This window comes from Athene noctua, chromosome 1, assembly GCF_965140245.1.
Source record: "Athene noctua chromosome 1, bAthNoc1.hap1.1, whole genome shotgun sequence".
NCBI classification, from domain to species: Eukaryota; Metazoa; Chordata; class Aves; order Strigiformes; family Strigidae; genus Athene; species Athene noctua.
Genome location: NC_134037.1, coordinates 265,384,706 through 265,400,458, shown reverse-complemented (window position 1 = coordinate 265,400,458; position 15,753 = coordinate 265,384,706). Strand labels below are relative to the sequence as shown.

Here is a 15,753-nt window from a genome sequence, read left to right as displayed (position 1 = left end):
CTCTGTCAGGGCAACCTAATCTCCGCCGGCCAGACAGATCCACGAAATAATCTCCTGCAAATCTCATCCCACTTAAAGCGCAGCCCCAAGCTGTAACCAGCTGGACAGCTGGGTGGGCTGCGGCCCCCTGGCAGCGCCCCAGGCCCCGGCCAACGCGCCCCGAAGCGGAGCGGCGACCGGTCCCTGCGGGCCACAGCTGCCGGTGCTGGGCCGGTGCCGCGCGGGGAGCTCGGCCAGCCCGGCCCGGGGAGCCGGGCCAGGCCCTCCGCGGCGGGACGGGGCGAGGGTCGGGCCGCGGGAAGGTCACGGCCGACAGCTCTTCCCGCGGGCCAGGCTGGGCACAGGGCTGGGCTGGCAGCGGGGGGTGCTGCGCTGCTCCCTCTAAACCTTCTCCGCTGTGTCCCCTGGCCCCGGCACCCCCCCAGCCCCCTTGCTCGCCCCCCCGGCCCCACAGGCTGCAGCCTCGGCTCCAGCTGCCCTGAACCACGGAGGGAAGCTCGGCGTGTGCCTCCAGGCGCGGGGCAGAAGCGCCCCGGGGCCCCGCTCAGACCCTCGCGCTGCAGACGAGGAACCCAGGAGCGGGGATGGAGGCGCCTCGGGGGCCGGGCAGGGGCTGGGGGGAGCCCGAGGGCTGCACACCGAGGTCCCCGCGGCGGCGAGGCGCTGAGCGGCGTCTGTGAACAGGCAAGACGCCGGTCAAGCCCCGCTGGGTGTCCCGGCTGCCCGCCTTGGCCCCGGGGAGCAGGACAGGTCTGCAGCAGGCACGGCCCGGCGTCGGCCCGCGCAGCGCAGACCGGGCTGGGACGGAGAACAGGGGCTGCTGCGGCCCCGGGGCCCCGGGAGGGACCCTCACCCACCCACCAGCGACCCAGCACCCGCCCACCCCCGTGGTGACGCCTCGGGCTGCTGCCGAGGCAGGAGGGACCCTCCGGGCCTCCCCCCCCGCCCCGCCCCGGCGTGGGAGCCGCGGAGCCGGGGCCAGGCAGGTGGTTTTCCCATTGTCCGTCTCCTGGCTCGGGCTCGGCAGCAGCAGGAAAGCGACTGGGAAGCGCCGGAGCCACGGCCGCCGCGTGTGACCGGGGCCGGGCCAAGGCCGGGCCCGGCTGAGCCAAGGCGGCCCGGGGCAGGTGGGGGCCACGGCCCCTCCGCCTCCCCGGGCGCCGCCGGACCCCCCGGGCTGCCCCGAGCTGGCGGGGGGTCGGGCCGCACCGTGTCCCCGCCAGAGCCGTCCTGCGACCCCCAGCTCCGCCGGCGCCGTGACACCGGGTCTGGGACCCGGGCGAGGAGGCGGCGAGCGTGGGAACGAGCATCGGAGGGAACGAGAGCGGCAGCCCAGCGGCCGCGGGAGCCAAGCGGCTGCCGGCGACCGTGCCAGCTGGCCAACAGCCCCCCCGCTCCCACGGCCGAGCGGCGCGGCCCCCCGAGCCCCGCCGTGTCCCGGCAGGCAGGGGCGGGCAGGGCACAGGGCGCGCCCCCCCCGAGCCCCCGGCCCGGCGCGGGGCGGACCCCCCCGGCACTACCCCCCGCCCCGGGCAGGGCACAGCGGGACCCCGAGGGGGGCTCAGACCCTCGGGCCGCGGCCCCGCGGCCCCCCCGGGGCAAGGCCCCAGCCCCTGAGCGGGAGCCCCCAGCGCCGCCCCCACGAGCAGCCCGGACCCCCCGGTCCCCCCCGGCCCCCCCGCGCTGCCGCCGTGGCGGCTCCGCGACGCGCCGGGAGCGGGACGGGGACGATGGGGGCGGGACAGACCGGGTCGGGAGGTGCCGGGGCCGGTCCCGGTGCTCGCGGCCGCAGCCCCGAGGGACCCGCCCGTCCGGGCCGCCGCGACCGGCGGGGATCGGGCCCCGCGCATCACGTGACCGCGGCTTCGGTTTCCTCACGTGACCTCGAGTCATGCGCCCGCAGTCACATGATCGGGGCGCTGCGGCGGGATGGCGCGGGGGTAACCGGGGGAACGGGGTCGGGGGGCGAGGGTGAAGCGTGGCGGAGGGAGCGGGGCCGGGCGGTAACGGGGACCGGGGGGGAGCGGGGCCGGGGGCAGCGGGGAGCTCGGGGGGCGCCCGGCCCGGGCTGGCGGGGTCGGGGGGGTCAGGCGGGGCTCCCCGGCCCGGGGCGGGGTGGGGGGGTTGTCAGGCGGGCACCTGCAGTCCCGGGGCCGTGCCGGTGCCCGCCCTGCCCTGCCCGCCCGCCGCAGGTGCCGGGGGGCCGCCGCCGTGCTGGCGCTGTGTGCAGCCGCCTGGAGCTGCGCCGCGGGCCTGGCCCCGGAGCCGGAGCCGCCGTTCCGGTAGGTGCGGGGCTCGGGGGGGGCAGGACGGGGCGCGGGTGCCCGCGGGGCGCTCACGGCCTGCTCGCAGGGTGCCCCCCGGCTGGGCCCACGCCGGCCGCCTGGACCCCGGCCACGAGGTGCAGCTGACCCTGGCCCTGCGGCAGCGGGACACGGCGCGCCTGGCCCAGCTCGTCGGTGCCGTCTCGGACCCCCGCTCGCCGCGATACGGTACCGGCCGTGTGTGCCCGAGCCCTGCCGCCCCCCTCGGGCCCCGCCGGCGGGGGGCCCTGACCTCCCCGTGCCTCACGCAGGCAAGTTCCTGTCCCTGGAGCAGGTGCGGGACCTCGTCCAGCCGTCCCCCGCCGCCCTCATGGCGGTGCTGAAGTGGCTGCGAGGCCACGGAGTGGAGAGGTGCGGGAGCGTCGCCACCCTCGATTTCCTGGAGTGCCGCATGCCGGCGAGGTGAGCCGGGGGTGGCCGCGCCCTTCCCACGAGGACAGGAGAAGCCAGAGCCTGTCCCTGCCGCTGCAGCGGGGGGGGGGCTGAGCTGTGTTCCCGCCGGGCCCGGTGCCGGGGGGCTCGCGGCCGGCGCTCTGCAGCGCCGGAGCCGAGGCTGTGTGCCCGTTAGGCCCTCGGGCCGGCCCCGCGCTTCCTCCCGCTCCCGTGTGGCCGCGGAGTCCCCGGGGGAGGGCTGGGGGTAGAGCCGCGGGGGACGTCAGGGCTGCGGTTCGGTTTGGTGACAGAATTGGGTTCGGAAGCTGCTCGTTGCTGCACGAGCTCAGCTGCGCTGGGGGGAGGTGGAGCTCGTCCCCGACCGGTCCCAGCGGCAGGCAGGGTGGGGAGGGCAGAGAAGGGGCACGGCGGCGCGAGCCCCCGCGCGGTGCCCGTCCCTGTGTTGCAGCACGGCCGAGCGGCTCCTGCCAGGGGCCGAGTTCCACCGCTACGTGAAGGGCCAGCGCAGTGTCGTGCGCTCCCCGCTCCCCTACACTGTCCCCGAGGAGCTGGCTGAGCACCTTGACTTCGGTACGTCCTGCGCAGGGGAGCCCAGGCTGCCGGGGGTGGGTGGGAGGTTACGCACCGAGCGTTGTGGTGTCCCGGGGGACGGTGTGGCAGCTCCCGCAGCCATGCTCCCGCCTGCCCTTGGGCCCCCTGAGGAGGTTTGTGCGCGGGAGGCAGATGCCCCGTCCTGGACACGTTCAGGGTCAGGCTGGACGTGGCTCTCGGCAGCCCCATCGAGTTGAAGGTGTCGCTGCTCGTGGCAGGGGGGTTGGACTGGTGGCCCTGAAAGGTCCCTCCCCACCCAAACCACTCCGTGCTGTGGACAGGCAGCACCCAAAGCGTTTCTTACTGGTGCTGCCACGCCTGGATGGTGGGTGTGGAGAGTTCAGGTGCGGCCTCTCTGTGGGTGTGCGGCTGCTTCTGAGCTGGAAAAACGCCCTCCTGTGAGAGCCCTGTGTGTGGGCTGCCGGGGCCTCCCGCGAGGAGAGCGGAGGGGTGCTCCATGGCCTAGCAGGGGGGAGCCTGAGCTGTGCCGCCGGGGAGTACTCGGGGCAGGGAACGGGCTCCCCCGCGCCGGCCAGCCCCGGCACACAGCCCGAGTGAGGATGGTGAAGGCTGAGCCGAGGGGCCCTGATGCTTCTCCCGGAGCTCTGAGCCCTGACAGCCGCTTCTCCTGCCTGCTCACGCCCAGTGGGTGGCCTGCACCGGTTCCCCGCGGAGAGGAAGGTGGTCAGCAGGGCCTGGGCCAGGAAGGAGATGGAGTGGGGGCAGCAGAGCGAGGGGAGAGCGGCTTTCCACCTGGGCGTGACGCCTTCCGTCATCCGTAAGAGATACAACATGACCGGAGGAGACGTCGGGCTGCTGCCCAACAACAGCCAGGCCTGCGCCCAGGTAACTGGCGGGGCCGGTGCCGGTCGGGGGCCCGTGGGCCGTGGGAATTCCACGCGCTGGTGCTGCTCTGGCAGCCCCAGGACAGCTGCGAGGATCCCTCAGCGGCTGGTGGGAACACACGGTGGGCGAGCGTGCACAGACCCATGCTGGGCTGCTTTGCTAAGGAGAAAAAACTTACCTCGTTGTTTCAACAGAAAACAAAACCCGTACCCACTCCTCTTGTCCCCCCAGTTCTTGGAGCAGTATTTCCACCAGGCTGACCTGGCTGAGTTCATGCAGCTCTTTGGCAGAAGCTTTGGCCACCGCTCCCAGGTTGACCAGGTGGTTGGGCACCAGGGCAGGGGCAAGGCAGGCCTGGAGGCCAGCCTGGACGTGGAGTACATCATGAGCACGGGCGCCAACGTCTCCACCTGGGTCTTCAGCAACGCAGGTACCGATCCCCAGCCCCGCGGGCACGCGCCTTGGGACAGCTCGTAGGGAAATGCTCTGCCCTTGCTCTGTGTAGTTGCTTTTGCACCTGAGTGCAGTCCCAGCACCCGGAGTGCCCTGTAAGAGGGGCGGCCACGCCGCTCTGCTGCCTGTCCCTGCAGGGAGGGCACAGCGACTGCCTCTCATGATTGAATTCCTGCTGCTTTGGGGCTGATCTCTCGCTCATGAATCCACCAGCAGAGCGGATGAAGGAGAGTGAGGCAGGCTGAGAAAACAGGCTTGTGAAACAGCCTGCACAGGCACGGCCACGGCACTGTAGGACAAAGTGTCTGCCCCAGATCAGGAACTGGCTGAACAGGCGACCGGGCGCCCTCAGGGCTGCCGGCTCTGCCTCCCCCACGGGGAAGTTAAATCTCGCCTCCCCGGTGCAGTTAGCGATGGTGGTTGTGTGAGCAGCTGCGGCTCTGCTCCCCTCGGGGAGAGGGGCAGGAGGGGACCCTGGGGACAGGGGTGGAACCAGGGCTCGGCCGAGCTGCGGCATGGCTGCCTGGCTCCGAGGGCGGCTCCAAGGTGCTCGGGGGAGCCGTGGGTGAGCGCAGGCCCTGCCCGGGCTCAGGGTGACCTTTCTCCGGACCGGCTGGCAGAGCTGGTGACGTCCCCGCCATCGGCCGTGCTGCCCGCGGGAGCTCACGGGAGAGCCCCGAGGCGGCTCTGCTCCGCGGGCAGGGCGGGGGCTGCGGGGCTGGTGCCGGGGGTGCTGCTGAGGCGTGGGCCCCCCTGCGCCATCCCCACCTTCCCTCGAGCCCCGTGTCCTCGGGGGAGCTGAGCCGGCCCCGCTGTGCGCTGTGTCCCTGCAGGGCGGCATGAGAGCCAGGAGCCCTTCCTGGCCTGGCTGCTGCTGCTCTCCAACATGTCCTCGCTGCCCTGGGTGCACTCCGTGAGCTACGGCGACGACGAGGACAGCCTGTCCCGCGCCTACATGGAGCGGGTGAACGTCGAGTTCATGAAGGCAGCTGCCCGGGGCTTGACCATCCTGTTTGCCTCAGGTGTGCGCTGGCCCTGGGGGTGCGGGGAGGGCTGAGCGCCGAGCCAGGGGCAGCCCGGACCCCTTCCCCGGAGCCCCAGCCTGGGGGGCGGAGAGAGCCCCGGGTTGCTCCTGGGTGTGAGCACCCGAGTCACCCCGTCCGTCCGTGTCATTTGGCAGGTGACGACGGCGCTGGGTGCCGACGGGTGCCCGGTGGGAAACACACCTTCCGGCCCAGCTTTCCAGCCTCGAGGTGGGTGCGGGGGGGTGACCCTGGGTCCCGTGGGGACGCAGAGCTGCCCACAGCCGGGGCAGCCGAAACCCACTGCTGGCACCGAGCCCCGGCCCGGGGCCAGCCGCTGCCTGGCGCCGGCCGTGACCCCTCCGGGGCGCCCGTGGGGGTCAGCCCCGCCCGGGGGCCGGTGCGCGGGGTGCCACCGGGGCCCCGGGCGCTGTGTGCCCACCCGCGGCACCCACCTGTCCCCCCAGTCCCTACGTCACCACTGTGGGGGGAACGTCCTTCAAGAACCCCTTCCAGGTGACGGCAGAGGTGACGGACTACATCAGCGGCGGCGGCTTCAGCAACATCTTCCCCCAGCCGGGTTACCAGGTAGGGGGGAGCGTCTGCTCTGCGGGGGCTGCGTGGGGCTGGGCAGGGGCCAGGGCTGGCACGAGCGGCCCCGGGGAAGGGGACCCCCTGCCAGGCACCTGCTCGCTCCGCTCCCCCCAGGCTGCCGCAGTCGGACGGTTCCTGCGCTCGGCCTCGAAGCTGCCTCCCAGCTCCTACTACAACAGCAGCGGCCGCGCCTACCCCGACCTGGCCGCCCTCTCCGACAACTACTGGGTGGTGACAAACCGCATCCCGCTGCCCTGGGTGTCGGGGACGTCGGTAAGGAGGGGGGTCGGCCCTGTGCAGGGCTGCGGGGGCCGCACGGGCGGGCGCTGAGGCCTCGGTGTCTCGGGGCAGGCGTCCACGCCCGTGGTGGGGGGCATGGTGGCCCTCATCAACGACCGGCGGCTGCAGCGGGGGCTCCCGCCCCTCGGCTTCCTCAACCCCGCGCTCTACCAGCTGCAGGAGCGGGGGCACGACGCTGCGCTCTATGACGTGAGCTGGGGGGGGGCTGGAGGGTGCCGGGGGGGCCAGGTGGGTGCCGGGAGGCTGACCGGGCCGAGTGGGTGCTGGGGGGCTGCCAGGTGGGTGCCGTGTGGCTGGGGTTGCTGAGGGGGGCTGGGAGGCTGCCAAGGGGCTGGGTGGGTGCTGGGGGGCTCCCGTGGGGGCCAGGTGGGGGCCAGGTGGGTGCCGTGGGGCTGGGGTTGCTGGAGGGGGGCTGCCGGGGGGCTGAGGTGTGCTGGGGAGGCCAGAGTGGCTGGGGGGTGCTGAGGGGGGAGGCTTGGGTGAGCTGCTCCCCTGGGGCTGACAGCGATCCCCTGGGGGGGCGGGTGTCCCCATGGGGTGCCCTTGGGCCGCCGAGGGTGTTGGGGGTCCCTGTGTCCTGGGGATGCTGCCGGGCGGGGTCGCGGGGGTTCCTGCGGTGGGGTTCGGGGCGGGGGGGGGGGTGGCCGCGCTGAGGCCCGTCCCCGCAGGTCACCCAGGGCTGCCACCTCTCGTGCCTGGACGGCGCCGTGCAGGGACAGGGCTTCTGCGCCGGCCCCGCCTGGGACCCGGTCACGGGCTGGGGGACCCCGAACTTCCCCGGGCTGCTGCGGGCGCTGCTGCCGCCGTGACGCGGCGGGGCGGGCGGGGCGCGGACATGCCAATAAACCAGCGGGGCCACGCCCCTCCCGCCTCCGTCTGTGCCCGCCGCGCCGCCGGGGGCGCTGTGGGGCGGGGCGGGGCCGGGGGCGGGGCCGGGGCGGCGCGCGCAGGCGCGGGGAGGCGGGAGGCGGCGGCGGGCGATGAGCGGCAGCGCCGAGGCCGATCCCGGCGCCGCGGCCCCGGCCGCCCCCGCGCCCCCCGCGGCTCCCCCCGCCGCCGCCGCCGCCGACATCAAGCCCGGCCCGGCCGCCGTGGGTAGCGGCGGCCCCGGGGCGGCCCCGGGCGCGGTGGGCGGCGCGGCGCGGGGGGCCGAGGGCGGCGCGGCCGGCGCGAGGGGCCCCGGTGAGCGCGGCGGGGGGGGGCGGGGAGCGGGGCGGGCGGGGGGGGGGCGCGGGACGGGACCGTTCCCCGAGCTCGGCCTGTCCGCCCGCGGGCACCGGGAGGCGGGGGGGTGGCTCCGCGGGGCGCCCGTGAACGCCGGGGCGTGACCGAGAGGGTCCCGTGAACGCCGGGAGGGGGCTGCGGGTGGCCCGTGGGCGCCGCGGGGGGGTCCCGTGCCACGGGTGCCGGCTGAGCGCCCTGTGCCCGCAGTGCCGGTCTCCGCGGCAGCGGCTGCGGGTCCCCCGGAGGGGGCCATGTCCAACGGGGTCTACGTGCCGCCCAGCGCCGCCAACGGCGACGTCAAGCCGGTGGTTTCCACCACGCCGCTGGTGGATTTCCTCATGCAGCTGGAGGACTACACGCCTACGGTACGCGGGGGGCCCAGCCCCTCTCCAGCCCCCCCAGTTCCCTCCCAGCTCCTCTCCTGCTCCCCCCAGTTTCCCCCCAGCCGCTCTCCAGCCCCCCCAGTTCCCTCCCAGCTCCTCTCCTGCTCCCCCCAGCCGCTCTCCAGCCCCCCCAGTTGCCCCCCAGCCGCTCTCCAGCCCCCCCAGCCCCTCCCGCTCCTCTCTGCAGATCCCGGACGCCGTCACGGGTTACTACCTGAACAGAGCGGGGTTCGAGGCCTCCGACCCGCGCATGTAAGTGTTGGCTGAGCGGGGCCTCGGGGGGCCCCGCACGGGCTCTGGTAGCTGGGGGCCCCGGCGGTGCCCGGTGCCGCCCGCCTGACCCCCTCCCTCCTCCTTTCCCCGCCGGGCAGCATCCGACTGATCTCTCTGGCCGCGCAGAAGTTTATTTCTGACATCGCCAACGACGCGCTGCAGCACTGCAAGATGAAGGGGACGGCCTCGGGCAGCTCCCGCAACAAGAGCAAGGTGGGAGGGGAAGGGGAGAGCTCCTCTCCGGGGGAGGCTCAAAGCACTTGCTAACGACCTGCCGGTGGAGTGGAGAGGGACTGGGGCAAACCCCCCGGCTGGGCTTTGGGGGCGTCTCGGGAAGCTGCAGCCCGTGGGACCGAGGGGCCTCCACCCCGCGTCCTCCCCCGACAGCTCCGAGACGCTGCTCTGGGGGAAGGACGTGGACGGGGAGCGAGCGTGTGGCGGCAGCTCCGGGGAATCCTCCCGGTCGGCACCTGCGTGCGGTTTGGGGGCCTCGTGGGGTGACGTCGCTTGTCTCTAGGGACTCGAGTGACCCTCGGAGCGTTTCTGTCTGCTGAGCGCTTGGGCTGGGGGTACCTGGGAGCGGGTTAATGCCCCCGACAGCCCTGCAGCTGCTGCTGTGAGCCTGTGCCTACAGCCCAGCACAGCCTGTGCGGGAAACGCCCGAAACCTGCCGAGTTCTGAGGAGCTGGGGTGGTCCCTGCTGCGGCTGACGCGACTCCTTGTCCCGGCAGGATAAGAAATACACGCTGACCATGGAGGACCTGACGCCAGCGCTGGCGGAGTACGGCATCAACGTGAAGAAGCCGCATTACTTCACATAAAGACTGAGGGATCGGCCCTGGGAACTTTTTTAGAGTCGCTTCTGTGCCATTAAACAGCTGGGTAGGTTTGGTTTTGTGGAAAGGCACCTTGTCTCCTGCCTACGAGCTGGGGGGCAGGGCCTGTTCTCCCGTCGGGCTCCCAGCCGGGGGGTCCTGGCTGCGCGTTCTGCCGTTGCCGGGCGGGCTGAGCCCTGCCCCGAGACCCGGCAGGGAAGGGGGTGCGGTGGGGCTGCCTGGCCCTCGCGTCTCGCCCTCCCGAACACCCCCAGGGCCTGCGCCTGCCCCGCTCCCGTCACCCGGGGAGGTTTGGGATGGGCCGAGCCTGGGACCCCGCCGGCTCTTGGGCAGCCCCCGAGTTGGCCTCGCCCCCCTTGCACCCGCAACACCCCCCCGTGCGTGGGCGCCCCTCCCCAGCAGCCGGTTTTCATAACAAATGTTTATTTTGGATGCTGGCGGCTTTTCCACGTGGCCTGGATGGAAACGATAAAAGAGTGAAGCGCGAAGCTGGGGTGGTGCTGGGCACGACGGGCAAAGCTTCCCCGCCCCTGTCCTCGGCCGGGAAGAGCACCAGGGCTGGACGGGGCCCCACAAGAGCCCCTCGGGGTGGCGGGGAGCTGCTCCGGGCCTGGGGACGAGGGCGCGGCGGCTCCGCAGCCCTGTCTGCGCCTGGCGGGGAGCAGCCCCCAGCGCCGGGCCAGGGCTCCTGCTCCGCCTCTGCCCGTAGCTGCCGGGGGGGCCGAGGCGCTGCCCCGACTTGGCGCCACTGTCTGAAGCCCCCAGAGCGGCTCCAGCGAAGGCAGCGTCGTCTGTACCGTGTGTCCGTGGCTGGCTCAGGGTGAGGGGGGGTTCCCTGCTCCCCCTCGGCGCTGGGGCGAAAGAAGGCACTTGGGGGGGTGGCGGGGAGGGGAGCACGGCAGCGTCGGGTGGGGGGGAGGCACCTCCCGCTCTACTTCTCCTGCATCTTCTCCAGGATGGGCACGATCATGTCAAACTTGGGGCGCTTGGCCGGGTCCTCGTTCATGCAGATCTTCATCAGCTTGCAGATGTGGGGGGAGATGCCGGGGGGGATGGTTGGACGTAGCCCCTCCAGGGCCACCTGGGAGAGCGGGGCAGGATCAGGCACCCAGGAGGTGCGGCAGGGGGGGCTCTCGGAGCCTCCCCCAGCCCCCCCCGGCCTGGAGCCAGCCCCCTCCTCACCTTCATCCCTATCTCCATGTTGGACAAGTCCGCAAAGGGCACCTCGCGCGTCACCAGCTCCCACAGCAGCACCGCGAAGCTCCACATGTCGGCCGAGCGCCGGTTGATCTCCTCGGGCTTCTTCTGCAGAGCTGTGGGCAACCGGGACGGGGCTGAAGGGGGCGGGGGGCCGGGGAGGGGCCGAGCGGCGGCACGGGCCGGCTACCGGGCGCTCACCTTCGGGTGCCACCCAGGCTGGCGCGTACATCCGCCCCGGGCACTGGAAGGAGAACTTCACGTCGGCCATGCTGACCCGCGCCGTCATGTCCTCGTCGATCTGGGGACAGGGGGGAGGTCAGGGGGGGTCGGGGGGAGCCGGGCCTGGCCCCGTCCGCGGGAGGAGGGGCCGGGCCGCCCCAGCGCCGCTCACCATGATGCTGCGGCTGTTGAGGTGGTGCCGGGGGATGAGGGGCTCCAGAGTGTGCAGGAAGGCCATGCCCCGCGCGATGTCGAAGGCGAATTTCACCGCCTGCATCTGGTCCACCACGAAGTCTGTGGGGAGGGGGGGGCGGCACGAGGGTGAGGTGGGGGGGGTCACGTCCTCCCAGCGGGGCGCGGGGGGCGCCCGTGGAGCAGGGACCGAGCTGGCCCCGGGCCCTCCCCACTGCTGGTGCGGCTGCTGCTCCCCAGACCCGCTGGGGGGGGGTGGGAGCGGCTTCTCGAGGGTGGGGAGAGGAGCCCCCGGCTCCGTCCCCCCCAGCACTCACTCGTCCCCTCGTGCAGCACGTTGTAGAGGGACCCGTAGGGCATCCAGTGGCTGATGACGATGGGGTGGGGCGCTGGGGGGGACTGGCAGGCGCCCAGCACCGGCAGCACGTTGGGGTGAGAAAAGATCCTGCGAGAGAAGCGACAGCCCTGAGAACGGCGGGTGCTGCTCCCGCTGCCGGCGGCCCCCCCTCCCCGGGGTGCCCCCACCCCACCCCACCCTGCCCTCCAGAGCTCACCGCAGCTTCGGGTATTCCTCGTTGAAGTCTCGGCTCTTCCGAGTTGTCCAGTCCCGGATTTTCAGCATTTTGATGACGATGTCGTTGCCTTGCCAGCGCCCTTTCCACAGCTGTGGGGGGGTGGGTAGGGACAGTCCCTGGGAGAGGGTCTCCAAGCCCCCCCCAGCCCCCCAGTGACACGGAGTGACACCGACGCGGCGCCAGAGCGAGCTCTTCCCTGTGGGGGGCCACGGAACGCCCCAGGGGCTGCGCCCCGGCTCTGCGCTGGCGGCCAGCCGGGGACGGAGCGGTGACCTGCCCGGGTGCTGGGGGGCAACACCCCGACCTACCTCTCCTGACTGGTTCTCGTTGAGTTTCTGGCTCAAGCTCAGCTGTTTGAAGTCGATTCCAGCGAGTTTGTTAAGAGTCCCGTTTCCTGTAAGAGAAGGAGATGGACCCTCCTCCCGATGCCCCCCGGGGCCACGCAGGGAGGCCTCGCTCCCTCAGGAGCCACCTTCAGCGAGGGGATTTGCACCCCCGGGACGAGCCGTTTGCTCCCCCCCGCGCTCCCCCACCCCGTCGGGGAAGGCCCCGTCCTTACTGGGCCGGGTGCGGGTCGTGCCCTTCCAGAAGGTGTCCTTGTAGGGGATCTTGGTGAGGCTCTGGCCCAGCTTCTCGGCACGCTCTGGGGAGGGACGGGGTGTTTGGCAGCACGAGCAGAGGTCGCTGGTGCTGCGCCGGGGCCGGGACGAGAACCTCTTTGTTACCTTTCAAGACCTCCCGCAGCGGCGTCTTGGCCTTGTCAATGGGCGTCTCGCCGTACTTGTTGGCGATGCTGACCAAGGCCCCGCTGCCCACCAGGTCCTGAGGGAGGAGCAAGGAAGCACCTGCAGAGTTTGCTGTCCCTCCTCAGCCCCTTCGTACACCCCCAGACTCCTGCCTGCCCCCTCCTCTCCCTCCCCGTGCCCCCCTCAGCCGCCTCCCTCACCCCGGGCCCTGCCCGGGCCCGAGCGCTCCCGCTCACCTCCGCCACCTGGTCGTGTCCCCAGAAGCAGGCGTAGTGCAGCGGCGTGTTCCCGTGCTCGTTCACGGCGTTGATGTCTGCTTTGAACTGGATCAGCTGGGGGGGCGGGAGGATGATCCCCGTCAGCGCGGGGCACGTCCCCTCCACCCAGCGCCGCGCCCCAGCAGCACTTTGCCGCCCGGGGGGTGAGGCGGGACGCGGGGCTCCTGTGGGGAGGGCGGAGGGGCTCAGCGGCACCGAGGGGGGACGCAGCAAGCTCAGGGCAAGGCAGGGGGCAGCGGGGAGCGTGGAGGGGGCTGCGGGGTCCTGCTGGGTGGAGGGCGACGGGGCGGGGGGGCCGGTACCTTCTGCACGATGTCGCGGTGGCCGTGGCTGGCGGCCAGGTGCAGGGGGGTGTCGTCGCCGCGGTTCATGACGTTGATGCGCGCTCCCCGCATGATGAGCATGTCGACCACGTTGGAGCGGCCCTCGCGGCAGGCCCAGTGCAAGGGGCTGAAGCCGTGGTCGTCCCTGCGGGGGGGGACGGATCTGCTCAGCGGCCGCAGCCCCTCCGCCGCGTCCTGCCCCGGCCCGGGCAGCCGGAGAGGGGCTGAGGTACGGGCCGGTACCCCCGCGCACGGCACGCGGAGGCCAAGGGCAGGGCCCGAGCGGCTCTGCCGCTGCCCCCCAGCCCCGCTGGGCCCCGGAGGCCCTGGCAAATCCCATCTTCTCCGGGGCTGAATCACCGCGATGCTGGCAAGCGCCAGAGCCCCCCCGGCCCCCCTCGCTCGGCGGTGCCTGGCCAAGTAAGGGAGGAGAGACCAGACAGGCCTTAAAAGGCACTTAGGGCCCGGCAGGCAGGGGCTGCTGGCTCCCCCCAGGGCAGACCCCAGCTGTCCCCCCGTCCCCGCGGCAGGCCGGCGGGACCAAAGCACCCCAGCGAGGGCTAGCTGTGCCCCACGGCCTGTGGGACCGGGAGAGCTCCGGGTGACCGGGAGGGATGGACAGACACCCCCAGGGAAGGCCCCCGGCCCCCAGCGAGCACGGGGGGAGACGCTGCCACGGCCCGGCGAGGGGTCCCGGGGTGCGGGCAGGAGGCTGCGCCTGGCACAGCCCGCGGCGATGTCTGCCCTAACCCGGCCCGAAGGCCGGGCCGGACACGGGCGGGCAGCGCGTCGGGCCCCGGGGGGGCCGCCGGAGCGGGGGGGCGCGCCGTGGGGAGGAGAGCTCGGGGTCCCCAGCCCCCCGTTAGACCCCGGCCCCGCTTGTGCCTGTCAGCGGCGGCGTCCCCAGGGGCGGGGGTCACCCGGGCGCCGCGGGGCCGGGGAGATTCTCCCCAGCCCCCCGGCCCAGCCCGTCCCGCGGCAGCGGCCGAGGCCAGGACGGGCAGCCCTCATGCCTCAGCGATGCGGTAACTTCCTCCCGGCGGGGAGGAGCCGAATCCCACCCCCTCCCCGGGACACCGGGGCGGAAACGAGCCCCGGCCCGGGTCCAGCGCGGCCCCCCCGCTCACCCCTGGTTGAGGTCGTTCTCGGTGTTGTCCAGCCAGAGGCGCACGGCCACCGCGTTGCCCTCCCGGCACTGCGTGAAGATGTCGTCCATCGCGGCTCTGGCTGCGGGCAGGGGGGTGTGAGGACGCGGAGCCCCGCGGCGGAGGGGGCTGCCCGCCCCCCCGTCCCACACACGGCCCTGGGAGCAGCCCCCTGCTCCTGGCAGCCCCTCGGCGGGGCGCCTCCCGGGGGGGCGAGGGCAGGAGCCTCGTGTCCCCTCCCCGGCAGCTGCGGGGGCCGAGGGCCGGGGCCGGGCTGGACTCGCAGCCCGAGGGGAAGTTCACGGCCGAGCCCGGCGTGGCGGGCGCCGGCAGCCGCTAGCAGGAAGCAGATCTGGCACCCACGGGCTTATCTGCAGGCCCAGGCGGACCCGGTGCCCGAATCTCCCGGGGGGGGAGCTGGAGGAGGTCCGGCACCCATTGCCCGGGGTCCCCTCCCGGTCCCCAGCTCTGACCCAGGCTGGGCTGGACCGGGCGCGGCACCACGCCCGAGGGGCCCGGAGCTCCGCTGGCTGCCCCCTCCCCACTCCAACAGCCCCCCCAGGCCGGAGCCCGGCAAAGCGCCGCGTCCTGCTGCCGTTTCCAACCCCTCGCCCGGCGCCGGGCCTGTGCTGCCCCCGGTCCCCACCAGCCTGGCAGGTACCGTCCTGCCTGGGGGGTCTGTGGCACCGGGCAGGGACGCGGGGCTGCCCTCGGCGGGGCCCCCAGCGCGGGAGCAGGGACAGACCGAGCACCAGGACCCCGACGTACACCCGGGAGGGCTTAAACCATCCGCAGCGGGACCCCCACCCGCTCCACGCGGGCGGGACGGGCCCGGCCCGGGCAGCTGCCCCCGCCGCGGCCGCTCGGCCGGTGCCGCACACGGCGATGTGGGGCGGGGGCCGCCGAGACCCTCACAGGGGCCTCGCAGGCTCCGGCCCCGGCTCCCGGGCGGCGCCGGCCCCGCTCCCGGCTGCGGGGGGCACGGAGCGGCCCTGCCCGGGCAGCCAGCGGCCCCCCAGGGCCCCGGGGCTGGCGGATCCCCCCAGGCTGGGTGCTCACCCGCCCGCCCGGGACGGGACCGGGGAAGGGGCCCCCCAGCGACACCCCGGCCCCGGCATCGCGCTGTCACCGCCGCCCCCCCCCCCCGGCTGGGCCCGGGGCTGCCGCCCCCGCCTGTCAGACCCCAGCCGCTGCCAGACCCCCCCGGCCCCGGCCCGAAGCGAGGGGCCCGGCTGAGCCGCCCCCCAGCCCCGTCCCGTGATGTGGTCACCCCGCGCCGCGCCCCCAGCGCTGACCGCAGACCCCTCCCCAGCACCCGGGCCCCGCCGCCCCCCAGCCCCGTCCTGCCCCCGCGGGCCCCGGCCCTGACCGCCCCCCCCCAGCGCTCCCGCCCCCGGTGTCGCCGTTTCCCGCCCCGGATCGGCCCCAGCCCCGGGCCAAGGCCAGTCCCAGCCCAGCCGGTCCCGAACTCGCCCCCGCTCCCAGCCCAGCCCCAGCGCGGCCCGAGCCGGTCCCGGTCCCGGTCCCAGCCCACCCCAGCCCCGGCCCCGCGGGGCCCGGCCCGGTCCGGCCGCTCTCACCGGCTCCGGCAGCGGCGCAGGGCGGCGGCTCTCGGCGGGCGCGGGGCGGCGCGTGGGCCCCGCCCCGGGCAGCGCCCCCTGCCGGCCGCCGCCGCACCGGGCACGGAGCCCGCGTCCGCGGGCACGGGGCACGGGGCACGGGGCAGCGGGTAACCGGGCAGCGGCGGGGCCGGGCCGCGGGCACGGGGCCGCGGGCACCGGGCACCGGGTACCGGGTACAGGGCGCGGGGGCGGGGCGCCCGCGGCCCCGCCCCGC

At 74.3% G+C, this 15,753-nt stretch overlaps 3 protein-coding genes across 3 annotated transcripts; 2 read left to right on the top strand and 1 right to left on the bottom strand.

Annotated features, from left to right (window-relative positions):
* Positions 1-1,888: 1,888 nt before the first annotated feature.
* Positions 1,889-7,398, top strand: TPP1 (tripeptidyl peptidase 1). Its single transcript, XM_074933416.1, has 13 exons — positions 1,889-1,940; positions 2,193-2,282; positions 2,353-2,492; positions 2,576-2,726; positions 3,166-3,287; positions 3,955-4,154; positions 4,386-4,584; positions 5,441-5,629; positions 5,788-5,860; positions 6,097-6,217; positions 6,338-6,496; positions 6,575-6,712; positions 7,192-7,398. The coding sequence occupies exons 1-13, from the start codon at positions 1,930-1,932 to the stop codon at positions 7,330-7,332; spliced, it is 1,734 nt and encodes a 577-aa protein (XP_074789517.1). The 5' UTR covers positions 1,889-1,929; the 3' UTR covers positions 7,333-7,398.
* A 105-nt stretch (positions 7,399-7,503) lies between these two features.
* Positions 7,504-9,310, top strand: TAF10 (TATA-box binding protein associated factor 10). Its single transcript, XM_074920286.1, has 5 exons — positions 7,504-7,705; positions 7,955-8,112; positions 8,318-8,382; positions 8,502-8,616; positions 9,135-9,310. Exons 1-5 carry the CDS (start codon positions 7,504-7,506, stop codon positions 9,222-9,224), a joined length of 630 nt encoding a protein of 209 aa, XP_074776387.1. The 3' UTR covers positions 9,225-9,310.
* Positions 9,311-9,457: 147 nt separating this feature from the next.
* On the bottom strand, positions 9,458-15,600 carry ILK (integrin linked kinase). Its single transcript, XM_074920273.1, has 13 exons — positions 15,498-15,600; positions 13,900-13,999; positions 12,752-12,917; positions 12,408-12,503; positions 12,151-12,247; positions 11,985-12,068; positions 11,734-11,819; positions 11,405-11,514; positions 11,168-11,295; positions 10,831-10,952; positions 10,638-10,737; positions 10,422-10,552; positions 9,458-10,320 (listed from the first exon to the last, which is right to left on the bottom strand). Exons 2-13 carry the CDS (start codon positions 13,986-13,988, stop codon positions 10,171-10,173), a joined length of 1,359 nt encoding a protein of 452 aa, XP_074776374.1. The 5' UTR covers positions 13,989-13,999; positions 15,498-15,600; the 3' UTR covers positions 9,458-10,170.
* Positions 15,601-15,753: the final 153 nt, after the last annotated feature.

Excerpts from the sequence above, each read along its gene's own strand:
- TPP1 (XM_074933416.1), top strand. Across the intron at positions 2,283-2,352 it reads GAGCCGGAGCCGCCGTTCCG|GGTGCCCCCCGGCTGGGCCC; the intron begins GTAGGTGCGGGG and ends GCCTGCTCGCAG. Across the intron at positions 3,288-3,954 it reads GGCTGAGCACCTTGACTTCG|TGGGTGGCCTGCACCGGTTC; the intron begins GTACGTCCTGCG and ends GCTCACGCCCAG.
- TAF10 (XM_074920286.1), top strand. The coding sequence starts at position 7,504 with ATGAGCGGCAGCGCCGAGGCCGATCCCGGCGCCGCGGCCCCGGCCGCC. Across the intron at positions 8,113-8,317 it reads TGGAGGACTACACGCCTACG|ATCCCGGACGCCGTCACGGG; the intron begins GTACGCGGGGGG and ends TCCTCTCTGCAG. Across the intron at positions 8,617-9,134 it reads GCTCCCGCAACAAGAGCAAG|GATAAGAAATACACGCTGAC; the intron begins GTGGGAGGGGAA and ends TTGTCCCGGCAG.
- ILK (XM_074920273.1), bottom strand. The coding sequence starts at position 13,988 with ATGGACGACATCTTCACGCAGTGCCGGGAGGGCAACGCGGTGGCCGTG. Across the intron at positions 12,504-12,751 it reads ACCGCGACATCGTGCAGAAG|CTGATCCAGTTCAAAGCAGA; the intron begins GTACCGGCCCCC and ends CCGCCCCCCCAG. Across the intron at positions 10,321-10,421 it reads ACATGGAGATAGGGATGAAG|GTGGCCCTGGAGGGGCTACG; the intron begins GTGAGGAGGGGG and ends CCGCTCTCCCAG.